The 26,118-nt window shown below is 42.8% G+C and overlaps 1 protein-coding gene across 1 annotated transcript in view; it reads left to right on the forward strand.

The window, feature by feature from the left end:
• TULP4 (TUB like protein 4) overlaps positions 1-26,118 on the forward strand; it is a 289,361-nt gene that overhangs the window by 164,233 nt on the left and 99,010 nt on the right. Inside the window, exon 3 of the mRNA XM_015137047.3 lies at positions 20,525-20,653. Coding sequence (XP_014992533.2) covers positions 20,525-20,653 — 129 coding nt within the window. The remainder of the gene's footprint in view (positions 1-20,524; positions 20,654-26,118) is intronic.

Consider the following 26,118-nt stretch of genomic DNA (forward strand, 5'->3'; position numbering starts at 1 on the left):
CGCGCCATTCTCCTGCCTCAGCCTCCCGAGTAGCTGGGACTACAGGCGCCTGCCACCTCGCCCGGCTAGTTTTTTTGTATTTTTTAGTAGAGACGGGGTTTCACCGTGTTAACCAGGATGATCTCGATCTCCTGACCTCGTGATCCACCCATCTCGGCCTCCCAAAGTGCTGGGATTACAGGCTTGAGCCACCGCGCCCGGCTGACCCTTTCTCCCATTGCCTTTCTCTCCTGTTTTTATTGTTTGCTTTCCTTCTGCTCGAGGCCTCTCTAGAGAGCCCCCGGGGCATGTGGTAGAAGCCTGGTATGCTTCAGCACCTGCAGCTGAAGCACCTTCCACTAAATGGATTCAGTGGATCCTCTGCCTCCAGAAGGCACTGCAATTCTCAGTTTTCATCAGAGCTGCCTGGAGGACTTGCCAAAACACAGATTACCGGCCCTACCCCAGGGTTCCTGATGCGATTGGTCTGCAGGGGCCTGAGAATGTGCAAGTCCTCAGGTGAGTTCTGGTGCTGCTGATCCAGAGACTCACCTTAGAGAACCACTGGCCACAGGAACAGAGTTCCTAATCAGTCTCAGGTTTTCAGAGTTCCAGAGCCTGAGATGGGGATTCTTGTCCCAGCAATGTGTAGGAGGAGGCTCTCGGGAGAGCAGGAGCAGGTGGCATGAGCCAGCCTGGGTGTCTGGTCCCCGTTTTCTCCTGGAGCAGTGGAGGGAAGGAACCAGCAGCCTCTCAGGGCCTCCAGCTTTTCTCTGCCAGGCCCCGTGATCCGTGGCTGGGTGCTCGGTGCTCAGAAGCAGTAGATCTGCTGCCATTTGAGAATCTGACCCCCAGATCGTTGAGGGTCTGAGAGTGAACCTGATTCCTCAAAGGAAGTGACCCTTGGGAATGCTCATTTTGGGGTGGGATTTTAGGATTGCTGAGCAAGGCACAGAATGGAGGACAGTGGGAATGCATGTGGTGGAACCAAGGGAGAGGATGGGATTCCAGACAGGCACAGGTGGGTTTGGGGGCCCAAAAGGAAGGGAGAAACATGGCTCTTGTCTGATTATGAGAACACAAAATGGGATCAAGATGCCCAGGTTGCACTTGGGTGAGGATTTCTTAGGAACATCAAGAAAACAATGTGGCCGGGCACGGTGGCTCATGCCTGTAATCCCAGCACTTTGGGAGGCTGAGGAGGGCAGATAGCCTGAGTTCAGGAGTTTGAGACCAACCTGGCCAACACGGTGAAACCCTGACTCTACTAAAAGTACAGAAATTAGCTGGGCGTGGTGGCAGGTGCCTGTAATCCCAGCTCCTCAGGAGGCTGAGGCAGGAGAATCACTTGAACCTGGGAGGCAGAGGTTGCAGTGAGCCGAGATGGTGCCACTGCACTACAGCCTGGGCGACAGAGCAAGACTGTCTCAAAAAAAAAAAAAAAAAAGAAAAGAAAAAACAACGTGCTGCTTGACAGTAGTGGCTGTTAACTTGGCTGCTATTTCTGGGGACTTGTGCTGTCTAGGCACTGGTCAGAGACCTGGCACTGGTCCAGTCAACCCCAGGGTCATCCCTGTCTCTGTCCCCACTTGCTGATATATTTGGGACCGATTATTGCCTCATCTTTAGAATGAGAATGGTCCTGATGACCCCATACAGGTTTTGCATGGGGATTGAGGTGTTTGTGAAGAAGCTGGCGGGTGGTAAGTCCAGAGCGAATGGTAGTTGTTGTTATCTTGAGCCATTACACTCTGCAGCAGTCCTGGTAAGTTAAATGGTGGTGCCCTTGTTTACAGAGGAGAAAATTGAGACTCAGTGAAGTTATGTAACTCACCAGAGTCACCCAGCTGATTAAGACGTGTGTCCAGTTTTTTGTTAACACTATTCATGATGGAATATAATTGACTCCTGTTTTGAGTTTATTGGTATTGGTGGCTGAATTATTTGACCATCCATGCTGCCTTTGATAATTCCTTTCAAAAAGAATGTTATATTTGCATCAGCCAGCAGGCAGAGGATGTATGTGGAATAATGGATTTTTCAGCAAAATGGGGAAAAGTTGAGCTTTAATAAATCATAACATGTAACTAAATGCAAATACAGAGTTGATTAAATGGACTTAAAAAAAAATTCAAGGTATATTCCAGGTAATTCAGACTGAGAGCTAATGCTGAGTTATACTGTAGCAGCTCATATGCACAGAAAATTAACCATTGCGAAATATTTTGAGGGGAAATCTTAAGTGTTAAATATGTTAGGGAATGTGTAAAGGGTATTTTTCTGTTTGTAGCTGTTAAACCTACTCCAGTTTTCACTGTAAAAGGGAAAGAGTGCTGGGTAGAAGGAAGTCATTTGCCTGTTTAAGGAATTCTAGATAATTGGTGCTTTAGCAGGGAGTGCTAAAGTTTCCCTTGCTTTGAATGTTTAGAGACATGTCAAAGTACCTTTCTTGTAGATATGTGAGTAAGGAAGCTCCCGACACTCTACACTGCATTTGGAACACTTTGCATGTTTCTAGCATTGCACTGAACTCATAATTATTTACCTGCCTGTCTCTCCGTGTCGTGAGCATCCTCTGAGTATGTGAGCCAAGCACCATGTTTAGCTGTCTGGCTCCAGCATGCTGTCTTGTGTACGGTAAATGCTCAATAATATGTAAGAAAGAACCTCAGGCATCTCCATTATCCTTTAAATATTTTAATTGGGATCTAGCCCATTGGTTTACCTATTCTGTAGTCTAGACAGTTCAGAACTTTTTGTAAGTAACTGCATTGGTCGGAAATGATTTAAGTCATCCTGGTAGTAGTTTAGGGAATACAGAATTTCATTTCTAGCCTTTCAGAGTATGAAAGAATCATAATTGAATTTTATCAGAAAACTTTTTTCCCCTCATAATTCGTGTTCATTTTGTGCATTTCTATTTACAAATGTACTGTATAATGTAAAAGAATGATGACATTTCAGTTCTTAGCAGATAACTATTGATACAGGTGTTCTAGGCTGTGTACTGAAGTAAGTGAGCAGAAAATAGCTTTTTTGGATTGAGAAGATAAAACCTGCAGGTACTTCCAGGTTGGCCGCCTTTTATGTTTGTTTGGGTTTGTTATTGTTGTTGTTGTGGTTCTTTTGAGACAAGTTCTCTTGTACCTGGGCTGTAGTAAAGTGGCATGATCACAGCTCACTGCAGCCTGGATGTCACGAGCTCAAGTGATCCTCCCACTTCAGCCTCCCAAGTAGCTGGAATTACAGGCACACACCACCATGCCCAACTAATTTTGGTGTTTTTTGTAGAGACAGGGTTTCACCATGTTGCCCAGGCTAGTCTCGAACTCCTGGGCTCAAGCGATCTGTCCGCCTCGGCCTCCCAAAGTGGTAGGTTTACAGGCATGAACCACCGCACCTGGCCAGCCCTCTTTTATGAAGCTGTTTTTCCCTGGCAACTAACAAGAACTGTATAAAACATAGTGCATATGTGTGCACGCACTGTTTGCTTTTATCTGTGGAACATGTTGTGTGTCAGAAGTGTGAAGTGACCCACAACCCAAGAAGTAAAATGTGAATGTTAGACAATAGTTAGTGATGAAAAATGGAGTTGTGCTGAGCCACTTTCATCTGGAAGCAATGCAGAAAACCCATGCAGAGTGAAGCTGTGGGCCCAGGGTGTGGTCAGGCCCTTCTAAGCATTTGGCAGGTAGAGTCAGCTCTGGACACGAAGACGCTCATCTGTGTCTGTAGCGCATCTGAGCGCTGGCCCTGCATTCGTTTCATCTCAGGTGCTAGTGTTGTGACTGGCTCTGTGCTTTTGGAATTGCTCTAGTAGGTGGATACAACACCTCCTCACTTTTTGGTGTTTTTTTTTTTTTTTTTTTCATTTTAAAAAATATATAGGACTTCTTTATAATTTTGAGTGATCATTGGTTTTTGTAAGATTGTTTCCATGTATATCTCAATATGGTTGAAAATCAAACAGTCAAAACCAGTGTGGTATTCTAGACTCATGTTTTGGATTCTGAGTGTTGGCACTAGCTCTACAAATACGTGCTGGAAAGGTCTTAGACAAAACTTCTGTATATATTTTTCTGTATGCAAAATGCCCCCTGATTGATGAGAAAGTTGTGAAGGTTCCCATGGATATTATGAGGACAAGTTAAATAAAATTCTTTTGAGCTGCTTTGAGCTTCTCAGAAATCTAAAAGAAAACCAAAAACAAACATTGCCTAAACCTAGCTCTTCCTTTACTCCTGATGGGGAGCTGTCCCTGTCCTGGCATCCCATGCCCCTACACCCCACTCCCACCCCTTCCCCACCCCTCAGTTACCCTTCAGCTTTGTCATACTCCCAGTGTGGCAACACTGGACTGCAACTTTCAGTATCTCCAGTGCCTGGCACAAGGTTAATGCTCAGCTGTTACTTGAATTAAATTGAAGTTTAGAGAGGATGTGGATGGAGTCACAGATTGGTTTTCCTTTTAATTCAATTGGGAGATAGTGTTGACTCTCATTACTGTTATAAAATTATTTGTATGAATTGAGGGAAATGCAGATTGTCTGTGAGAAAGCAAATGAAGACTGGTGTTCTGAATAGAGAATCCTACTGATATTAAAATTAACTGGACTTTTTCACTTCCCAATTAAAGGGGGTAAGACGCCAGCATTTTAGACATTATTATTGGAATATCTTTGATAACTCAAAAACATTGTACATTTTGTTGTGTAGCAGTTGTTTGAAGACATGTTTATTAGGAAGATGATGCCATATTAAAGGTCTGAACTAAGCTGTTAGCTTTCAAGCCTTAAGTTTAGAAAGTATACAGTGTACATTTTGAAATGGCAGTTGATTTTGTAAGGTCTTCAGGTTATTTTTGTAGCTATATCCAAAAATAAATGATGACTATTGGAGTTATTAGAAAGCAAATTATCTCTGTGCCAGAATGCTGGCTTTGGGAGGTTTTTTTTTTTTTTTTTTTTTTTTTTTTTTTTTTTTGACAACTTACGTTGGGAGAATAACAGCCGACAACAGCACACAATAAACATCTCAATAATTTGTGTTGTGTTTACTAAAAACAAGTTTGTATATTTATAGTCTTGTTCTCAAGTGGCTGACATGAACAGTAAAAGTGGAAAACTTGTGGGAATGAATATCCAGCAACTGCCGGAAAGCACTGGAAATTTAAGTCATTAAAAATCTTCCCTGTGGTTTGCTATATGCTAACTGAGCCAGATCAACTTTCTGCAGCCCACCCCATCCACTGAGCTCCTGAGCTGTGCTGGAAAGCAGGTGAGGACCCTTGCTCACTCCCTGTTTGGCCTCCTGTACTACTGTTCCCCTTGCTAAGCTGCAGTCTGTCCTCCCAGGATAAGTTCCTTGTTGTGGCCCTTTTTATACAGTGAGTGTCTCCAGGGACACTTTTTTTTTTTTTTGAGACGGTGTTTCGTTCTTGTCGCCCAGGCTGGAGTGCAGTGGCGTGATCTCAGCTCACCACAACCTCCGCCTCCCGGGTTCAAGTGATTCTCCTGTCTCAGCCTCCTGAGTAGCTGGGATTACAGGCATGCGCCCCTATACCCGGCTAATTTTTGTATTTTTAGTAGAGATGGGGTTTCTCCATGTTGGTCAGGCTGATCTCGAACTCCTGACCTCAGGTGATCCGCCCACCTCGGCCTCCCAAAAAGTAGAAAGAGCTTTTTCCGCCCGGTTTTGAACTGGGGACATTTCACGTGTTAGGCAAATATGGTAATTACTATACTATGGAAACCCTGGGACACTTCTAATTAGCCTTGTTTAACTAGTATTTTAATTTGGGCATCTCATTGTTCAGGTATATTCCTTTTTGCTTAATCACCTGGATATCTTGTACAGTCATGTAGTTTAGGTTTCTAGCTAAAACAACTCCTCTTCTCATTAGAATTCACTCATGTGTGTGTGGTGTCTTTAAATGTAAACTTAGGAATTGCATCTAGGTTTGAGTGGTTGGTGCCACCACCATGTGGCTATGGGGTGTTGAACAAAGCACCTAACCTCCCTAAGTCTCAGTTTCTTTTGGAAGATAAGAATGGCAACATTGGCCGGGCGCGGTGGCTCAAGCCTGTAATCCCAGCACTTTGGGAGGCCGAGACGGGCGGATCACGAGGTCAGGAGATCGAGACCATCCTGACTAACACCGTGAAACCCCGTCTCTACTAAAAATACAAAAAAAAAAAAAAAAAAAACTAGCCGGGCGAGGTGGCGGGCGCCTGTAGTCCCAGCTACTCCGGAGGCTGAGGCAGGAGAATGGCCTAAACCCGGGAGGCGGAGCTTGCAGTGAGCTGAGATCCGGCCACTGCACTCCAGCCCGGGCTACAGAGCAAGACTCCGTCTCAAAAAAAAAAAAAAAGAAAAAAAGAATGGCAACATTTGCATCATATGGTGGTTGGGAGAATCAAAAGCCCTTACCCACCACACTCTCCTAGTGTCTGATGTGGAAACGTCAATCTCCACTCATGCTCCAGCTCTCTTCAGTTTACTAGAACCTTTTGTATGGTGAGTTCATTGTTCTTTTAGGATACTGGATATCCTTTAAGACCAGAATGTCCACTGCAATACAAATCAGCTTTCATTTAGATTTTTCTTCCTAGCAGCGTCTCCTGTGGTGTTAAAAGATCCTGACTTCTGCAGAAAGATGGTAGAAGTTCCATAGCCCTTTCATAAATATTGAGTGATAGTTTCCAACCATACCTGCTTCTTAGGTTTGAAGTGTTCCATGGAGATGCTTGGAAGATGTTAGGCCAGGGATCTCTTAGGCCCGTGGTGAATGTGTGCTGACTTGTCACAGGTGAGAAAGGGCAGTAGAGGCAGGCACGATCACATAAGAGCATCTGTGGCTCTCAGTAGTTTGGTCCTTGTCATCTTGGAAAGTTAGTGTCATAGTCAGTGGCAGAAGCACCAGCCTCTACCCAGCAGCTTGTCTGTTACTACCTTTGGAGGAAAGAGTGCAAAGTACGAGTGTCTGCTGAAAGGAAGTGGGTACTGTTCATGCTACTCTCTGGTGCTCACCACCTCTGGAATAATGAGTAACAATTTCTTTGATTTTTTTTTTAATTTTTAAAACATTTCTACTGTGGTGAGAAGAAGGAATACAGCAGGAATCAGTAGAGATAGTTCTCTCCTGCAGAATAAGAAACCAAGGGGCTTGGCCTAGCTTTGAATTTTTATTAGAAAAAATGACAAGGAGAAAAAATTCTTTGGTGAGAAAGTTTCATATTAAAAATATGTACAACCTTTCATTCATAAAAAATTCACATAAATTTTTGTATTTAAACCTAAGGCTGTACCTTTCACACACCTCCAACCACCTGTTTTTTTGTTTTGGTTTGTTTGTTTTTTGTATTACAGAAAGGTACATGGGATAACAAGAGCTAATCCTTACTCAGCTCCTAATGTGTGTCAGTTCCTGTTCTAACCACGCTAACCAAATTAGTTTGCTTAATCCTCACCATCCTACCAGGATAAAGAACTGGTCCAAAGCCACAGAGCAGTAGGTAGTGGCACTGGGATTCAATCTTGGCAATCCCTCTGCACGATCACAGATGGGACAAGAAAGCTGATGAGTTGTGGAGGTGAATATCAGTACCTTTGGATTACTTGGGTTTTCCTTAGTTCCCCTCCTTTCCATCTTTTCATCCTTATTTCTGTTTTCTTAGCGTGCACTTGTAAGGAAGGGTGTGTTACTGAGCCAGAGAAATTTTGGGAAACAGAAAGTGGCCAGCAGTCATGTCTGTCAAGGTGAGGTTTGTTGCCCAGTCCTCCTAGCATGGAAGACAGATACAGATAACTTTTGAGAAGAAATGAATCCATTTAACTGCTATGACTGGTACTAGAAGTTGAAAATCATCTTGAAGGAAATTGACTTTGGCGATTAGCATTCAGGTATGCAGTGTCTATGTGAATTCTTCCCAGTGAAAATGATTCTCTGGCAGTTGCTTTTCACTGAAGATGTCCCTCTGGGTTGCTTTGTCCCTCTGTGTGTCTGATGAGCAGTCAGTGCCAGTTGATTTGTGCCGCCATGCTCCTGACAGGTGAGGAAGTTGGGAAGACACCCTGTGGTCCCCCACCTAACCAAAAGCCATACTATTTAGGGGACCTGAAGAGCTGTGTTGTGGTTAAGAGAGCCCTTTAGTGGAACTATCCAGGGGCTATGTTGAAGCTCAGTTAGTGACATCATCAAGGGAGGGCTCCTGTGGATTTCTTCAAAGAAATCGTAGATGGTTAAAAAGAGCTGCTCTTCCCTCACCCTAGGGTCTTGTGATGGAGGAGAGGAGAGGGAAGGGTGTCCCTTGGCCATGAGTTTGTGGTTTTGTTTAAATATGAAATGCAGAAACGTAAAATCATTTGAAAACAAGATATTAGTGTGTGCAAAGGTGATGATGGGAAATGGAGTTATTGGAAAGGGGCATCAGGAGCTAATAGAAGAGAATGAACACACTTTCGTTGTGGGATTGTTACACACACACAAGTCGTAACAAAACAGGGAGGAAACACTTGTGGCAGTGACAGTCCTTGTTTCTGTCGCATCATCGTAGCTGGCATTTATAGCTACCCTTCTTCCACTCCCTATTCTGTATTCTTTTTGCCTTCAGCAGGCAGCTCAGCTGGTCACGGTTCCTTTACCTGATGTGGTGACCATATCCCAAACTGTCATTCCTGAAGGGTCCAGGCCATTCTTAGTTCTGCTGGGGTTGGGTTGTTGCGGTTTTCCATTGGTGTTAATCCCAGGGCATGGTAACACTAAGCGATGCCCTAAGGAAGGGCTCTCCTGTATCCCAGACATACCCTTCCCTACCTGCATAGTGGATTCATAATCCAGTGTCCACATGATTGTCAGGGTCAGTCACCCCGGCCAGCACAGAAACTCCCTTCTCTGCCTGTTGATTCAGAGGTGTGAGGAACCTAAAGTGGCCAAGGCAGCAGTCTTAGCTTCCAGCTCAGTGGAATCATTGTTGTATCTCCTGCTGGAAGCATGTCTTCCTTTGGATCTGAGACCTATAGGCCAGCAGAGCATAAGGTTGTGAGGACAGGAAGCAGGTTTTGCTGGTGGATCCTAGGGCAACCATGAGTTGTACCACTCCCGCTTCCACCTGGTGATTCCTGAACTCACACATCCAGCCTGTCAGAAAAAGAGCACTCCTGCTTGCAGGTGATTGTGTTATGATCCAGCTGCTGGATTTTCTTCTTGAGTGGTAAATCTTTTAAGTTTTTTGAGATTACACTTAGCAGCGGGCATGTTGTATTTGCTTAGTATTTGTTTGAATAAGATCCAATGAATTGAAATAATAGAACTAGAAGAATCCTTAGAAAGTATCTAGACCAAATTGACTTTTCAGACAAAATGAAGACACAGAATGCTAAAGCCCAAACTGAAATTCAGATTTTCTTTTGCCAGCCAAGAAGAATTTCCCGGTTCTAGCTTTGCTCTGCTCACGCATGGCTCAGAAGCAGGCTTTGATGTGGGTTGATAGTTGGGGGTGTCAGATGATGAGCTAAGATTTATCTTCAGTTGGTAGCCAAACAAACTTGGCTACCAGTCAAAGGTGGTGGTTGTACGTGCAGAGAGCAGTGCCATTTCCTGTCCAAATGCTAAACATGGTGGGCTAAGTGGTAGAGATTTTATAGAGCAGAATGTAGAGAATCCTGCTGTCTTAACTCCTCTGAAAAATGAAGAAAAACATCTTGGAAGTTAATAGATTAAATGTAAATGACTAAAATACATAGCTGATAGGTAAGGCTTATATTTAAAACATAAAATTTCAATCAAAAATAGACAACTACTTTAATAATTGAATTTTCCTTTAGCAAATTTGGTGAAGGATTAGCAGTAGGTAGATGCTTAAGATTAGTGCTTTTTTTTCCCCCTGAAGCCATCATACCATAATATCACTAAGGTCAAGAGCATATTTAATTCGTGCATGGTGTTCTGGCTTCAGACCTTGCATTGGGTGGTGATGTGCAATCTTCCAGCTAATTTTAAAAATGTGAGCATTCTGCACAAATACAATTGTTTTCCTGGGATGAATAGGTGTTGCCAAACAACAGGACCATCAAATGATTCAGACCTACCTTATTTTTAAAAGAGGAAAACATGCTGGACTAGGAATGGATGCGCTGGCCCCTGGTCATTGCCCTGCCTTGTGCTGATTGGGTTCTTTGGGCCGATTAACCTCTGAACCCCAGTTGCCTTTTCTGTAAAATGGAGATGATGATGCCTGCTCCAGGTTCCAGGCCACAGGGTTGAGAATCAGGTCCTTTTGTAATCTGTCCATTTCCTTACATATACAGGAAGTTAACTCTCTTGTTTTAGAATGAAACATTTTGAATCATGTATGATAATTTAGCAGAGGCTTAAATAATAAGATGATAGATACATATGAGGCTTTTTGGTAGATATTGAAAGCCTATTAATATGGTAGGTTGACTGTTTAATGCTTTATGCTTTTCTGTAGATACTGGGAGAGATTTTAAGAAATTCAATAATTTTTTTTAAATGTCTGAATGATGTTATATAGCTCAGAGATGTGTTTGCTTAGATCAAGGCTGTATCCATATCTATAATGGCAAAAACCTCAATTACTTTTGCACCAACCCAGTAGTCTACACTAGTGGGTGATCAGTGTGAAGCTTGTAATTTGAGTTAGGATCTCTGTTGCAAATTTGAATCACATCTGAATGCAAAGGAAAGATGTATCATTTGCTAATAGACAATAATGACCTCACTGATTATTTTTAAGGGCTAGTGCTTTTTATTCAGAATATCTTATTTTCTAATTTAAGATTCCCTAATACTACTCTTTTGATACTTAAAGTAATTTTTATTTGCAGCTTTATTGGCACCTGGGTTCTCTGGTTTGCTTTGTTTTCAGATAATCCCTTTCCAAACTCAAAACCCCCATCCTGCTCCAGAAATGCTTAAACAGGTGGGCCTCCAGTGTGCCTTAGAGGGACATTCTCACCCCAGAGCAGCGCTCAGGGAAGACAGAGTTGAGAGAGAGGTTCGCCAGAGAGAGGCTCACGTCCCGGCTGGGCGGGTACAACTGGACAGCTGGACTAGATGAAGAAACCGAAAAGCAGGAAAAGAAAATTGCCCTTAATCCTATAAAAATAACAAACATGATGCCCTTTTTTTTTTTTTTAAATTATTATTATTTATCCGGAGTTTTGCTCTTGTTGCCTAGGCTGGAGTGCAATGGCGCAATCTTGGCTCGCCACAACGTCTGTCTCCAGGCTTTAAGCGATTCTCCTGCTTCAGCCTCCCGAGTAGCTGGGATTACAGGCATGCACCACCATGCCCGGCTAATTTCGTGTTTTTAGTAGAGACGGGGTTTCTCCACGTTGGTCAGGCTGGGCTCTACTCCCGACCTCAGGTGATCTGCCCATCTTGGCCTCCAAAAGTGCTGGGATTATAGGCGTGAGCCTCCACACCCGGCCCAAATTCACTTTTAAGCCATAGCAAGTCGGCAAAAAGGAATAAAGAGGAAGGTCATTAAGGATTAAGAGATTTACCCTCAGTTGGTCATAATCAATGATCATCAGAGAAATCCAAATCAAAATTATATCATCTCACCCCAGTTAAAATGGTTTTTATTCCAAATATCCGGCAATAACAAATGCTGGTGAGGATGTGGAGAAAAGGAAACCCTTGTACACTCTTGGTGGGAATGTAAATTAGTACAGTGACTATGGAGAACAGTTTGGAGGTTCCTGAAAACCTCCAAATTGTTAGAGCTACCTTATGATCCGGCAGTCTTAGTGCTGCGTATATACCCAAAATAAAGGAAATCAGTGTATCGAAGAGATATCTGCACTCCAGTTGCAGCACTGTTTACAATAGCTAAGGTTTGGAAGCAATCCAAGTGTCCATCAACAGCTGAATTGATTAGGAAAATGTGATACATACACAATTGAGTACTACTCAGCCATAAAAAATGATGAGATCTAGTCATTTGCTACATGTATGGAACTGGAGATCGTTATGTTAAGTGAAATAAGCCAGGCACAGAAAGACAAACATTGCATGTTCTCACTTATTTGTGGAATCTAAAAATCAGAACAATTGACCTCATGGACATAGAGAGAAGAAGGATCGTTACCAGAGGCTGGGAAGGGTAGTGGGAGGTTGGGGTGGGGGGAGGTAGGGATGGTTAATAGGTACAAAAAAAAGAATAACACTTAGTATTTGATAGTACAGCAGGGTGACTATAGTCAATAATAATTGTACATTTTAAAAGTACTTTAAGAGTAATTGGATTTTTGGTAACACAAAGGATAAATGCCTAAGGGGGTAGATACCCCTTTCTCTAAGATGTGCTTATTTCACATTGCATGCCTGCATCAACACATCTCATGTACTCCATAAGTAAAAACTATATATAGTTTTTTAAAAGTTACAGCATGCAAACATGTGGATTATTTTAAAGCTGGATGATGGGTACATGGAAGGTTATTAAACCCAGTTGCTCTTCTTTGGTGTATGTTACATTTTTTCTGTAATATATAAAATAAAAAGCTATAAGAATAATGTATTGAGGATCTGTACATGTATAATTAAGGTATAAAAATGCCTGTGAATTAAAAACATGAAATGTCCATAAGGTCATTTTTTTCCTCAGACAAGGAAAGACTGAGGCCTGAGGAATACACAGGACTCTGGATAGTACTGGTGATATTTTAAGCTGAATGAGAACACTTCATAGTAAATTTTTCTTTAAACTTTTATATATGTCATAAATATTGCCTACGATTTTTAAGTTAAGTCTATGGAGAGATTTTAACCTTTCAGCTTCACTTATCTGAAGCAAGGTAATAGTAATGGCAATACCTCCTTCTAAGATATTTGTGGAGATAAAATAAGCTATGTAAAATAATGTATGTAAAAATGACTTAAACTTATTGTTGCTAAAATACATTGTTTAAATTCACTAACAAGATAGTTTTTTCAGACATGCGATGGAAGTAAAGTATGTTCATTGTGGGAAAATCAGAAAATAAGGAAAAGTTTAAATAAAAATCATTTATAACACACTTGTTGGGGTGATCAGACCCAACACCAGGTCGTGGGGGTGACGAAGTCCAGCAGAGTCAAAGGAATGAGAAAAGACAGTTTGAGAGAGAAAGTGGGTCCAGGGGGCCATCGCTAGTGTATGGAGGCTGCGAAGGCCCCGAACTCTGGAAGCCCAGACTATTTATTGGTGATCAAACAAAGAAACGGGTGTTGAGAATGTGGGGGTCGAAAGGGTGCCGTTACATTAAGCACATGATTTACAGCTGTGATGGTTTAGCATCTGCTCTGCTACTTGAGATAATGGAGAGCAGGTTCTTTTAATTCAAGATACGATCGATCCTGGGAGAGCGAGGAGCCAGTGAGTCTAGACACATTCCAGAGCCATGAGCCCTGGATTCTATCCAAGCCACGAGGGGTTTTATGCCCTGGGCTTAGATTGTGGTGCGTCAGGGTAGCCTTCCACCCTTTAGCGCAGAGCTTGGCGCTCCAAAGGCCACAGGGAGTTTTAGACCCTGGACCCGGGACATGTTCCAAGACTCTTTTACATTATGTCAGACATGCAAGCCCTGCCTCAGCTTCTCCCAACACTCAGCTTTTCTCCCATCACACACCATCACTAATGTCTTAGTTTATTTCTTTTTAGTGTGATTTTATTTTCTTCCCTCAGAACCAGAACTAATTGATACAGTTGTTTTCTAGGATATTTTTGCATTGCCAAAGTATGACAGCAAGAACACGTGCTTAAAAAGCAAAGAATGAAGTGGCTCCTCTGAGTGTTCCACCAGGTGCTCCTTGAGGGCAGGCGTCTCTCCCCTCTGTGTGTCCTCCCTGAATGCACCTGTTTGGTGCTTCCTGAATACTCATTGGCTGAGTGATTGACGGCCACAGGTGCCAGCTTGGTTGACAGGTACTCTGAACAAGAGAGAAGACAGAGCCTCTGGGACCCTGACCTAACCTTGAACTTGCTTTGTGACCTTAGGAAAGTTTGTTCACCTCATTAGCCTACCTTTCCTCATCTACAAGCCAGAGCTCTAAACATCGATGTTTAGATGTCTGTTTTAGCTCTAAATTAACTACTAATACTAATAACTACTAGATACACCAAGGGTATTTAGTTGAGAGTGAGTGAAAAGTGGTGATGAGGAAAAATGTGAATTTCACAGGTTTTCAAAGTGATTTGCAACCTCAATGAATAGTGCATGTGATTGAACATACTTTCCAGTAGAATTTTTATTCAGGAGTTAGCAGCTATGATGAGTGGAAAAGAATAGAAGTTAGAGTCATAGGGGGTACTATTCCACAGGATTTTGAGGTAGGTGAATGCCTGAATATGGTCAAAAGATGAAAATATTAACTGTTGGGTTTCCGCCAGACGGTAATTATAATGTAGCTCTTCAGCATTGTTTTATCTTGCTTTAATGGAAGAATATTGCTGCCACTTAATAGATGAGAAGGGTGGAATGGTCGTTTTGCATTCATATCAGATTTGGTGTGGAGTTCTCTTTTTCCTAATTCAGGCCTGGCTAATAGTTTAAACTCTATCCAATAAGAAGATATATTATTTTCCGACAACAAAGTTTGGAAAATACAGGAAAGAATGTGTAACTGTGTTTCCTGGGACGTGTCCTAAAGAAGCTGGGACTAGAAGGTCATCCCCCAGCACATGCAGGTTCAGAACTAGTTTGAGGCACCGTGGTCCCCGGATTCCAGGGCTCTGACCACAGATCTGTGTTTTCTGAATTCCTTTATTATCTCTAGGCCATTTCATTCACAGATTCTTATCAACCAACTGAGATTAATTGAATTGTGTTTGAATGAGAACTGGATTTGTGAACATTTAAATGAGATAAAATAAATTTGTCTATCTGGAAATAAAACCTAAAGTTTTCTTCAAATGTAGTTAGCGTTTCAGAGGGCTTAAGAGAAACTCCTACAACTCAGTAATAGAAAAGACTACCCAACTAAAAATAGGCAAATGATCTGAATAGACATTTCTCAAAAAATACACAAGCAAGCACATGAGAAGATGCTCAACATCATTAGCCATCAGGGAAATGCACATTAAACTGATGCACACTCACCAGGGTGGCTATCATTTTTTAGAAGACAGGCAATAGCAAGTATTAGAGTTTGGAGAAACTGGAAACCTCATCCATTGCTAGTGGGATTGTAAATTGATGCATCACTTTGGAAACCAGTCCTGTAGTTCCTCAAAAAGTTGAACATAGAATTATCATTTGACCCAGCAACTCCACTCCTAGGTATAGACCCAAGAAAAATGAAACATGTTTATACTAGAAAATTTGCACACAAAAGTTCATAGCAGTATTCATAATAGCTAAAAGTTGATGAACAGCCCAGATGTTCATCAGCTGATGAACAGATCAACAAAATGTGGTCTCTCAATACAATGGAATGTTACTGGGCTATATTTTAAAGGTAAACACTGATATATGCTACAACATGGATAAACCCTGAAAACATGCTAAGAGAAGGAAGCCAGTCACAAAAGACCATGTATCGTATGATTCCTTTTATATGGAATGTCCAGAGTAGGCAAATCTGTAACACCAGAGAATTGGTTGCTTAGGGCTGGAGTGAAATATTGTGTGGTTGGTTGGTGGTAACTGAAAAGTACAGGGCTTTGGGGGTTGACATAGATGTTCCAAACCATATTTGAAAGGTTGGACAACTCTGTGAATATACTAATAACCATTGCATTGTACATTGACAATGGGTGAATTACATATGTGAATTTTGTCTCAGTAATCTGTTATCCACCCCCTTCTCATCTGAATCAGTTTTAACATCTTACTCTTGAGAGAGAGAGAGGGAACAGATATGGTTAATCATCTTTCAAGAATAGTTTAATAGAACAAAAGTTACAAAGTTCTCAGTCTGGTGTGGAACATTTGCGTGAGGGAGCGCAGTGTACCGCATGCGCCGGGACTGTGCAAAAGGTGCTGCACGCAGAGCAAGTGGGATTGCTTGGAACTTCAGGGAAGGCTTTACTCACCAGGCGGCAAGGGGCAGAAGGGTGTTCCTGGCCAAGGGTGGCACGAACCATGTGGTGATGTTGCTTTTTAAGTTACAGAGTTGGGTAGGGAGTGCAAGTGGTGGCAGACGGGTCTGGAAAGGGAGATTACCTTTCAAAACGTTTATCTTTCATTAAAGAGGAAACTATATATGTAAATACTGTGCTGAACCAGTCTTTATCTTCTGGAGTTTTGAGTTTGTGAATTAATAACACAGAGCTCTCATTTGCTGAATGTTTGCAGTGTGCCTGGCCCCAGTCTGAGGTCCTTTCTTATGATACTCCTCACAACTCAGTGAGGGGTATGCTGCTATGGCGTGTGTCAAGCAGACGAGGAAAGGGGCAGCAAGAGGGTCCCGGTGGCCACAGCTGTGCAGCTGGTGGGTGAGTGAGGAGGCCCAGAGTCAGAGTCAGGCAGCCAGACTCCGGAGCCCGCCTTCCTGAACCCTGACCTCCCGGTGACATCTCTGGGGGCAGCAGTCTGCGGAACCATTGTTCTAGTTGAATTTCTTCCAGCCTCTTTTTCAGGGTGCTTTTGGTTCGTTAAAATGACCAAATGTGTCTACAATTAACTTGGCAATCACTTTGTTTTTCTTGCACAACTGTAGTTGTTGCTGGTTCACTTAATAAATTGCAGAAGAAGAACAGAGTGGTGATAATCACAGGGATTTCTTACTTGAGCTGTGTGTATTTAGTGTTCATTCAGATTACATTTGCTTTAGGTTGAGAGAAATCCTTCTAAACAGTGATGACACTGGTTGTTCCCTGAGATGACTTCTTGTGTAAATCTGTCTGTCAACACCATTTGGAAGGCTTCTGACTCAGAAGACGAACATCCTTGGGATGGGCAAAGTGATGCTTGTTTTGCTTTCCCTAAAAGTAGTTCTAGGTGTAAGAAGTGATGTGACTGACTTAGGGTCTTAGATTATGGCCCAAATACAGACTTTTAGCAGTTCTGCCCTTTGTTTTTTTGTGTAGATTTTCCTACCTTTAATAGCTTTACTGACAACAATAACACTCTAAAATGAGAGAACATGTCTTATATTAGAGAGGGTAATAGGTTGGTATTTTTTGAACCATCAAAGGCCTAGGTCAAAACTAACCTTTTCCTCTGACTTTTTAGTCAAAGAACATACCCTTTAGCTAATACCCCAAGACAGAAGTTCTTTGGTGCTGAGAGTCAACGACAGTCACATTTTCCTTGAGAAGGGAAGGAAAGCTCTATCTCTGGATAGCTGGGCAGATCCATAGCCCCACAGCACAAAATTCGGGCAACTGAGAACCCAGCTGGCCCCCAGTTGGCAATTCCTCAACATTCTGGTATGTCCTAACATTGCCAAATAGGCTGGAAGGATTTAGAGAACAGGAAGTAAGCTACTGGGAGATAAGGCTGCAGCTGTAAATTGTAGACAGGGGAGGAAATGGGAATAACAGCATTAGCAGTTTGGCTTTATTTTTAAACCAAAAATCACTGGAAAGATTTCTGTCTCTAAGGGTGTTACTCACCTATTCGTTTATACTGTTGGAACTCTTAGCAAAGTGTGTAAATGGGACCACGTTTCCATGTACTGCTGCATCTCAACTGATGAAGAATTTCTGAAAGATGAAATTGAGTCTGTGAACATTTCGTTTATCCAACAATGGCAACTGTGTTGTCATAAAGACCAAAAAATCTTTAATTTCACATTAGAAATAATTTGAAAATATTTTTTGCCTCCACTCTTTTGTGTTTGTGTCATGCTATGACCGTTCAAGCTTTTTCATGAAGAGGTTTGTTTTTGATGCATGTTAAAGGTAAAAAGGTAGATAATGTGTCTAGTCCCTCTCCTCTGGAGTATAACATCTTGTCATCAAGTATTATTTTACAGAGAGGATCATAGTGGATGAGTATTCATTGGTATTACATTTAAATAAGGTAATAATTTAAAAACTGATCAGTCATGAATATTGTGTTTTTAATTTGTCATGTTCCATTCCACAGTGGCCATTCTGAAGTACATGAATGACTATGGGTTTAAATAACTAATGTGTTAGGGACCAAATTGTAGCCACATGCACATTTGTGGATTCTAGTGCTTGGGTCAAATCATTGGCAGATCTGAAAGAAGTTTGTGAAGTTGGCTTTTATTTACCATTTGGAAATCCTAAATTTTATGACATGTTCAGTGTCATTTAAGGACTTTTGTTGATGTTGGTCTAACTTAAAAAAATCAGTAATTCTAATACAGGATTTTTTAAACTAAGCTAAAAAAAAATGAATCTGGGTTTGTTGCCCTGCTCCCCACGTGAGTTGAGCCCCCTCCCGTGTCTGTGTACAGAGGACTATATTAATGTCTGTTTAGGAAACAACTCCAGGGACACAAGATGTCCTAATCGCTGTCCTTAGCCCTAACAGTGTCTGGTTTATCGTAGGCAGGCAGGCAGTGTATGCTGTTGTTCAAATGCCTTTGGGAATTGAAAGTAAACTACTTGAGGGAGCCGCGGTGGCTGCGGCCGGTTGTCCTGGCGCACAAGGAGGCGAGGCTGTGCGGTCGAGGCCACCTGGGCAAAATTGGGGGAAAAAAAAAAGGAAAGTAGACTGCTTGAAATCACTTTCAATACCTTCTATATAGTTCAAAGATATAAGTTAACAAGGATTACAACCTCTAATAATATATTGTTGTTTGCACAATATATTCAAAATTACTATATGTCAGTATTCAAAGGTGAACATGCTGTCCTTTTCCTCAAGCAGCACAGACCTGTGGTGGGGGGTGGTGTTCACAAGCTGATAGTTACGTAAGCACTGCATCCGCAGAGCTATGACTAGAGCAAGGAAGAGGGTCTCAACAGAGAGGATACAGCTAGATGGGGCCACCTGGGAGTTCTTCGTGTCCATATCCATGCAAGGTGAGCCGTCAACTGGATTCAGTTTTCCTGGTTATCACCAGGTCTGAAAAGATCTCAGCCTCACAGCTGCCTCTGATTTTTGCAGTTTTAAAAAAGAGCTATGATATTCTTTACACTTTAAGTAGGTAATAATTTCCTCTCGAAAAAATTGATTTTATTATACGTTTTACAACAAGTGCAGATAACACCAAGTGTGGCCAACCAAGGCTGCTCAAGGCAGACTAAATCAGGTGGTTCTTGGGGGTTCCTCCTAGCCCTCTGGTGCCCTAGACACAAGTTTAAAGACCTAAAATCAGGTGTGTCCATGGCATTGCTTTGAGAAGTCCCAGGGTTTATGCGTTAGTCTGAAAGCAGAAATTGTACTTTGGACAGAGGGTGTGAGGAGGGGCCTGGGCACTGTGGAAGTCTTTAACCATCAGTCCTTTTTGTTTTCAGATATAAATTAGAATTTGGAAACCATTAACACCAGTGCCACATGTTCACAACTATTATGATTAGCTATTAGGCACAAAATTCTGGGAGTAGACAAAGGTTCAAATCTTTTTTTATTCATAGCAGGAGTACTCTTGCTGGTTAATAATAGCTCTCATTTTATTGATGTATGTCAGTATCTAGCTGCGTGTCTGGAGGTTCTGACTTCCCAGCTGTAACTTACCTGAGAACAGCAGGTGTGTTTCATAGCTACCAACTCAGTATTAGTCACATAGCATGAACGTAAAAAATGTGTGCTGAATGTCTCAGAATTAATTCGTGATCACCAGGATGGACCAGTTAGGAACAGCCTCAGGGAACATTCTCCAGGGTGAGCCCTGCCGTGTTGCTTTTGTGGCTCATGGTGTCCGGGAACCATTCCGTAACCCTCAGTCCCTTGCTACTTTTACTGGGCTCTGTGAGGCCACCCTCAGACTCCTCCGGCACTCATCTATTCTCAAAAGCCACCTAGCAGAGCTGCTACCTTTTTAGATAAGTGATCAGAATTTTTCAAATTATAAAACAAAGTTCTTAGAAATTTTGAAACTTATAATTTCTTCCTATTTCCTCTGGTGATAAATCCTAAACAACTTAGATTTTTCAAATATGTATTTTTTTCCCAAATTAACCACATTCAAATGCTAAACTATTTAGAAATAAGGTAGACCAAAAAAGACACTAAAAATTTTGCTTCAGGAGGAAAATGAACCTAAATAGTACTCACCCTTTCCTCTTTCCATACTAAATAAATAATACCCTGATTCAAACCCATAGTAAATGTTGTTAAAATAGTTTCCCTACAGCACAGGACCATCAGGTGAAGGATCATCTGTGAGAGGCAGGTGATGGGTGCGGACGGGCCCCAGGTCCCCTCTTTGTTTTTGTAGTAGTGGGCATGTTCGCGCTGCCTCTCATTGTTAGGAAGCTGTGTCAGTGGGGCTGATTCCCTGTGGACTCTCGTGTGAACTCTGGCTGTTCCCTCCGCTGATCCCCGCATTCGCCCCCAGTCTTCTCCCTTTACTGACTGCATTCTAATTAGTTTTTCAAGTTTGATCACATCACAGAAATAATCCTGGCCCACAGATTCATTTACTGTGGTAAATGTCTTCTTGGTGGTTTTCTAGGTTGTGCTGGTGAGGTGGAATGAGCCCTACCAGAAACTGGCCACGTGTGATGCGGATGGAGGCATATTCGTGTGGATTCAGTACGAGGGCAGGTGGTCTGTGGAGCTGGTCAACGACCGCGGGGCGCAGGTGAGTGGCAGGCGCAGCTCTGCCAGTGAAACGCTGCGGGGTAGAGAATGCCCAGACAGGCATTCCAGAGCAAGCGCGTTAGCACCACACAGCAGCCCGTGCTCCAGAGCTGGGGGAAGAGAAATCAATCAAATTAGAATCCTGTGGCCAGGCGCAGTGGCTCACGCTGTGATCCTAGCACTTTGGGAGGCCGAGGCGGGTGGATCACGAGGTCAGGAGATCGAGACCATCCTGGTGAACACGGTGAAACCCCATCTCTACTAAAAATATAAAAAATTAGCCGGGTGTGGTGGCGGGCGCCTGTAGTCCCAGTTATTCAGGAGGCGGAGCTTGCAGTGAGCCGTGTGCGCCACTGCACTCTAGCCTGGGTGACAGCGTGAGACTCCGTCTCAAAAAAAAAAAAAAAAAAATCCTGCTTTTCATTTCTTTTGCATGTGTCACTGATAAAAAGAGAGTGCAGGATCATGCCTCATTTTCAGCCGTGCTGCTGTTGTGAGAACTCTCCAACTTTTAAGCTTTAATTAGATCTGTGAAATCATTTTTTACCCTTCAGTGTTACAATTCTGTATTAAATTTGGGGCCTCTGGCATATCACTGTTTTGCCCCCTTTGAAAGGTATCTTCCCTGTGTTGTCATTTCATCGGTCTCATGGAGAGCTTCACGTGACTTCTCACAACCTGCTCAACAAGGGAAGGGGGCTACAATCTCTTCTGCAGGTTTCAATCAGCACAGCCACCTGTTGTCATCTTCCAGCTCTTCCTTTCTGATACAATTTGCCTCTGCTCTCAGGAAACAGTTGTACCCAGGACACCTGCTGAGCTGCGCTGTTTCTAGTTCTCCCATAGATTGTTCTGGTTTATGGGACAGCTTCATGGTGCACTTTTTGTATGGGTTTAAGGACACAAGTTTGAGCAGGCAGCTCCCATCCTGGGGATTGTACAAAACTGTGACTTAAGAACCGGAGTCCTCAGGGGGTGTCAATTAATAATTAATGAGAGGTTTCTTGGACTGTTTTAACTCTCAGAATGATTTCCCTGTGGCTGCCTTTCTATACACTTCTAAGTTCTAAGGTACTTGGATTCTCATCCTTCCCTCTCCCACCTGTTGCTTAAATAAGCTGTGAGCTTCCCAAGCTGCAGATCGGTCAAGTGACATAAAATTACAGTGAATGAAGATAGTATTGTCGGCGGCTCACCGAAGACCCTGTGTGAAAGCAGCATTCTTTTTTTCTGAGTTGATTTGGTGGAGTCAATGTAATAATATTGACTGACTGATAAGGCCTTACCAGTTTCCTTCAGGCCTCCTTACAGTGAGAAAAGGAAGAGGCAGAGCGTCCTCTGTGACCATTAACTGGCCTTCTTGAAGGAGAGCCACAGATGTGGACATCTTCATGTGGGTGGACATGTGATCAAGAGCACGAGCTCCAGAATCAGACAATGTCAGCCATGAATCTCACCCCATGACTTGTATGGGAGATACTTCCCTGTGTCTCAGTTTTCTTATTTGTAATGTAGGGGCTATAATGTGCCTGCCTCAGGATCACGGAGGATTACATAAGACTGTGTATGAAAAGTGCCTATGGCACTGCCTGCATCTTATCACAGTACCACCTTATGTAGCACAGAACTGCCCTGCCCTGAAGCAGTAGCCATAGGTCATCACCAAAATGAGTTTCAGGCCTTGAGGTAGCAGCTTTTCATGGTTTTCTGTGAAATGGACGCCTCTCCGAGTTGGCCTGTAAAGGTTCTGAAATGCTGTCATTCTTCCATTAACCAAAGCATGGGATTCTTTTCCCTAGAAAGGCCCAGTGATGAGGTGAGACATATCCTCAAATTTAGGGTGACCAGAGGACTTGAAATCACTGCTCAGAGGAAGAAATGGAAGGGGATCAAGGATAAACGCCAAATGAGGGAGAAGGATAAACGCCAGATGAGTGCTTGGCTTTTTTATGTGTTATATCTTTCAGTTTCCAGGAACCCTGTTCTGAAAATATTGTTATTCTCAGTTAATAGAAGAGAAGAATCCAGGTCAGGAGTTCAGTAACTTGTCCAAGGAAGTTCATGGGTGGTAAGCCAGAATTCAAACCCTAGTTTGTTTGAGTCTGTAATTCCTCACCACATTATCATGCTCCCAAACAAGAAAGGATTTTCTTTTTTGTCGGAAATGCGTGTATTCGTAGTGTAGTTACATGCTGCATAATGACGTTTCAGTTAACACAGACTGCATATACAATGGTGATCTCATAAGGTTATAATGGAGCTGAAAAATTTCACCTAGTGACATTACAGCATGACACATTCCTCATGTGTTTGTGGCGTTACTGGTGTGAACAAACCTACTGTGATGCCAGTTGTATAAAAGTGTAGCACATTTTTATACAAGCATATGGAGTCCAAAAGTCCGTAATGCTTGATAATAACAAATGACTATGTTACTGGTATTTACTGTACTTTTTATTATTTTAGAGTGTGCTTCTACTTTTTTTTTTTTTTTTTTTTTTGAGACAGAGTCTTGCTCTGTCACCCAGGCTGGAGTGCAGGGGCACTGTCTCGGCTCACTGCAAGCTCCGCCTCCCGGGTTCACACCATTCTCCTGCCTCAGCCTCCCAAGTAGCTGGGACTACAGGCGCCCGCCACCACTCCTGGCTAATTTTTTTTGTATTTTTTTTAGCAGAGACAGGGTTTCACCATGTTAGCCAGGATGGTCTGGATCTCCTGCCTGACCTCGTGATCCACCCACCTCAGCCTCCCAAAGTGCTGGGATTACAGGCGTGAGCCACCACGCCTGGCCGCTTCTACTTATTTGAAAAAAAGAAAGTTAGCAGTCTCAGGCAGGCCCTTCAGGAGGTATTCCTGAAGAAGGCATTGTTATAGGAGATGACAGCTCCATGGATATGTTATTGCCCTTTGTGTTAGGGTTCTCTAGAGGGTGGAACTAATAGGATAGATGTCTATATGAAAGGGAGTTTATTAGGGAGAATTGACTCACATGATCATGAGGTGAAGTCCCACGATAGGCCGTCTGCAGGTTGAGGGGCAAGGAAGCCAGTGGTGGATCAGTCTGAGTCCCAAAATCTCAAAAGTAGGGAAGATGACAGTGCAGCCTTCAGTCTGTGGCCGAAGGCCTAAGAGCCCCTGGCAAATCACTGGCCTAAGCCCAAGAGTCCGAAAGCTGAGTAACTTGGAGTCTGATGTTCAAGGGCAGGAGGCATCAGCATGGGAGAGAGATGAAGGCTGGAAGACTCTGCAAGTCATTCTTCCATCTTCTCTTGCCTGCTTTATTCTAGCTGTGCTGGCAGCTGATTAGATGGTATCCAACAGATTGAGGGTGGGTCTGCCTCTCCCAGCTCACTGACTCAAATGTTGTTAATATCCTTTGGGAACACCCTCTCAAACACAGCCAGGAACAATACTTTGCATTCTTCAGTCCAGTCAAGTTTGACACTTAATATTAACCATCACACCCCTGAAGACCTTCCAGTGGGACAAGGTGTGGAGGTGGAATCATCCTGACCCAGTGTAGGCCTAGGCTAATGTGTTTGTGTCTTAGTTTTTAGCAAAAACATTTAAAAAGAAAAAAAATATTCATAGAAAAAGCTTACAGAATAAGGATATAAAGAAAAAATATTTTGGTATAGCTATATAATATGTTTGTGTTTTAAGTGTTATTACAAAAGGATCAAAAAAAGTATCAAACTTTTTGAAAAATTGAAAAGTTTAAAAAGTAAAACAGTTACAATAAGCTAAGGTTAATTTATTATTGAGGAAAGAACCATTTTTTAAATAAAATGAGTGCAGCCTAAGTATCCAGTGTTGATAAAGTCTGCAGAGCATACAAGGTAATGTCCTAGGCCTTCAGTCACTCTCCACTCACTCTCTGGCTCACCCAGAGCAACTTCCAGTCCTGCAAGCTCCATTCATGGTAAGTGCCCTTTATGGGTGAACCATTTTTTATCTTTTATACTGTATTTTTACTGTATGTTGTCTATGTTTAGATAGCTTTAGTCACATGAATACTTGCCATGGTATTACAGTTGCCATGTGTACAGGTTTAGTCACGTGTACAGGTTTGGAGCCTAGGAGCAATAGGCTGTCCCACACAGCCTAGGTGTGGAGCAGGCTCTACCATCCAGGTTTGAGTAAGTGCACCCTGTGGTGATCACACAAGGGACTTGCCTAATGACATACTTCTTAGAATGTATCCCCATTGTTAATCGACATGACTGTATACCACAAGGAGCTCAGGCTTCATTACCATTAAAAGGCCCACCCCACCAGCCAAGCAGTGCCACCAGCACATGGATTCTCCTAGCAGGAGCCTCTGTGAGCAGGGGCCCTCTGTCATCTCCATAGCAGCTGTGAGGTCACCACCACCCGGCACTTCCCTTGTGTTTCTTTCCATTGAGAGTTTGGAGCAGATATTAGAAACAAGAAAGGGAGGATGAGTTTAGCCCTGGAGGCAAATGAGCTTCCCTGGGCCACAGAACGTCTGGAAGCACCCAGAATCTCACAAATGCCTGCGTACCAGGTTCGACTAAAGTAATTACTGTATGTTGTGATCTCAGTTAGAGTTTTGTTTACTTTTGCCGTTTGGAACTCAGATTTTTCAAATCTTAGAACCCGTTGAACAACCGTCATCATTAAACACTGGCATTTTGGGGGAGGCTTGGCTGCCTTTAATCGTCTTGGAGTCAGATCTTATCCAACTAAAAGGACACCACACACTTGTGACGTTGCATCACTGGTCAAGGTAGTGGTGGCTTTGTGCACCTGGAAAAGTTCTGTGGCTTAGAAGAGGAGTGTCCTTGAAACCAGCTCAGAGAAAAAGACTACTTTTTAGAAGAAATGACAGATTATCTTCATTATATAGCATGACTTTCATTGTCACAAAGAAATCATACATTTGGCAAAAGCTAAGAGATGCTTTAACAGTTTCTTTTTCAGGACATTATTAAGAGTCCTTTATTTCAGAAATGAGTTTGGAACAGTACACGCATTATTTTACAGTATTAGTCACCAGGGGCGGCTGTACCAGGCACACACACTCTGAGACAGTCTGATGAAAAGCTGCCTGGGTCAATGGCATGGTCAGCCTGCTGCTCAGCTTCAATTAATCCCTGCCTGAGAACTCTCTTTAGTAAAGCAAGAGCATTGCAACCTTCTGCAGTTGAAAAACAACCACAAGAACTGGAGTTTCTGCCGTTTTGTTTTGTTTTGTTTTAGAGACAGGGTCTCTCTGTCACCCAGGCTGGAGTGCAGTGGCGTGATCTCGGCTCGCTGCAACCTCCGTCTCCCGGGTTCAAGCAATTCTTGTGCTTCAGTCTCCTGAGTAGCTGGGATTAGAGGCATGCACCGCCACACCCGGCTAATTTTTTGTACCTAAAAGAGAGGTACTAAACCCTGTCTCTTCTAAAATAGAGACAGGGTTTCACCATGTTGCCCAGGCTGTTCTTGAACTCCTGGGCT

The sequence above is a fragment of the Macaca mulatta genome, chromosome 4 (assembly GCF_049350105.2).
Source record: "Macaca mulatta isolate MMU2019108-1 chromosome 4, T2T-MMU8v2.0, whole genome shotgun sequence".
Taxonomy (NCBI): Eukaryota; Metazoa; Chordata; class Mammalia; order Primates; family Cercopithecidae; genus Macaca; species Macaca mulatta.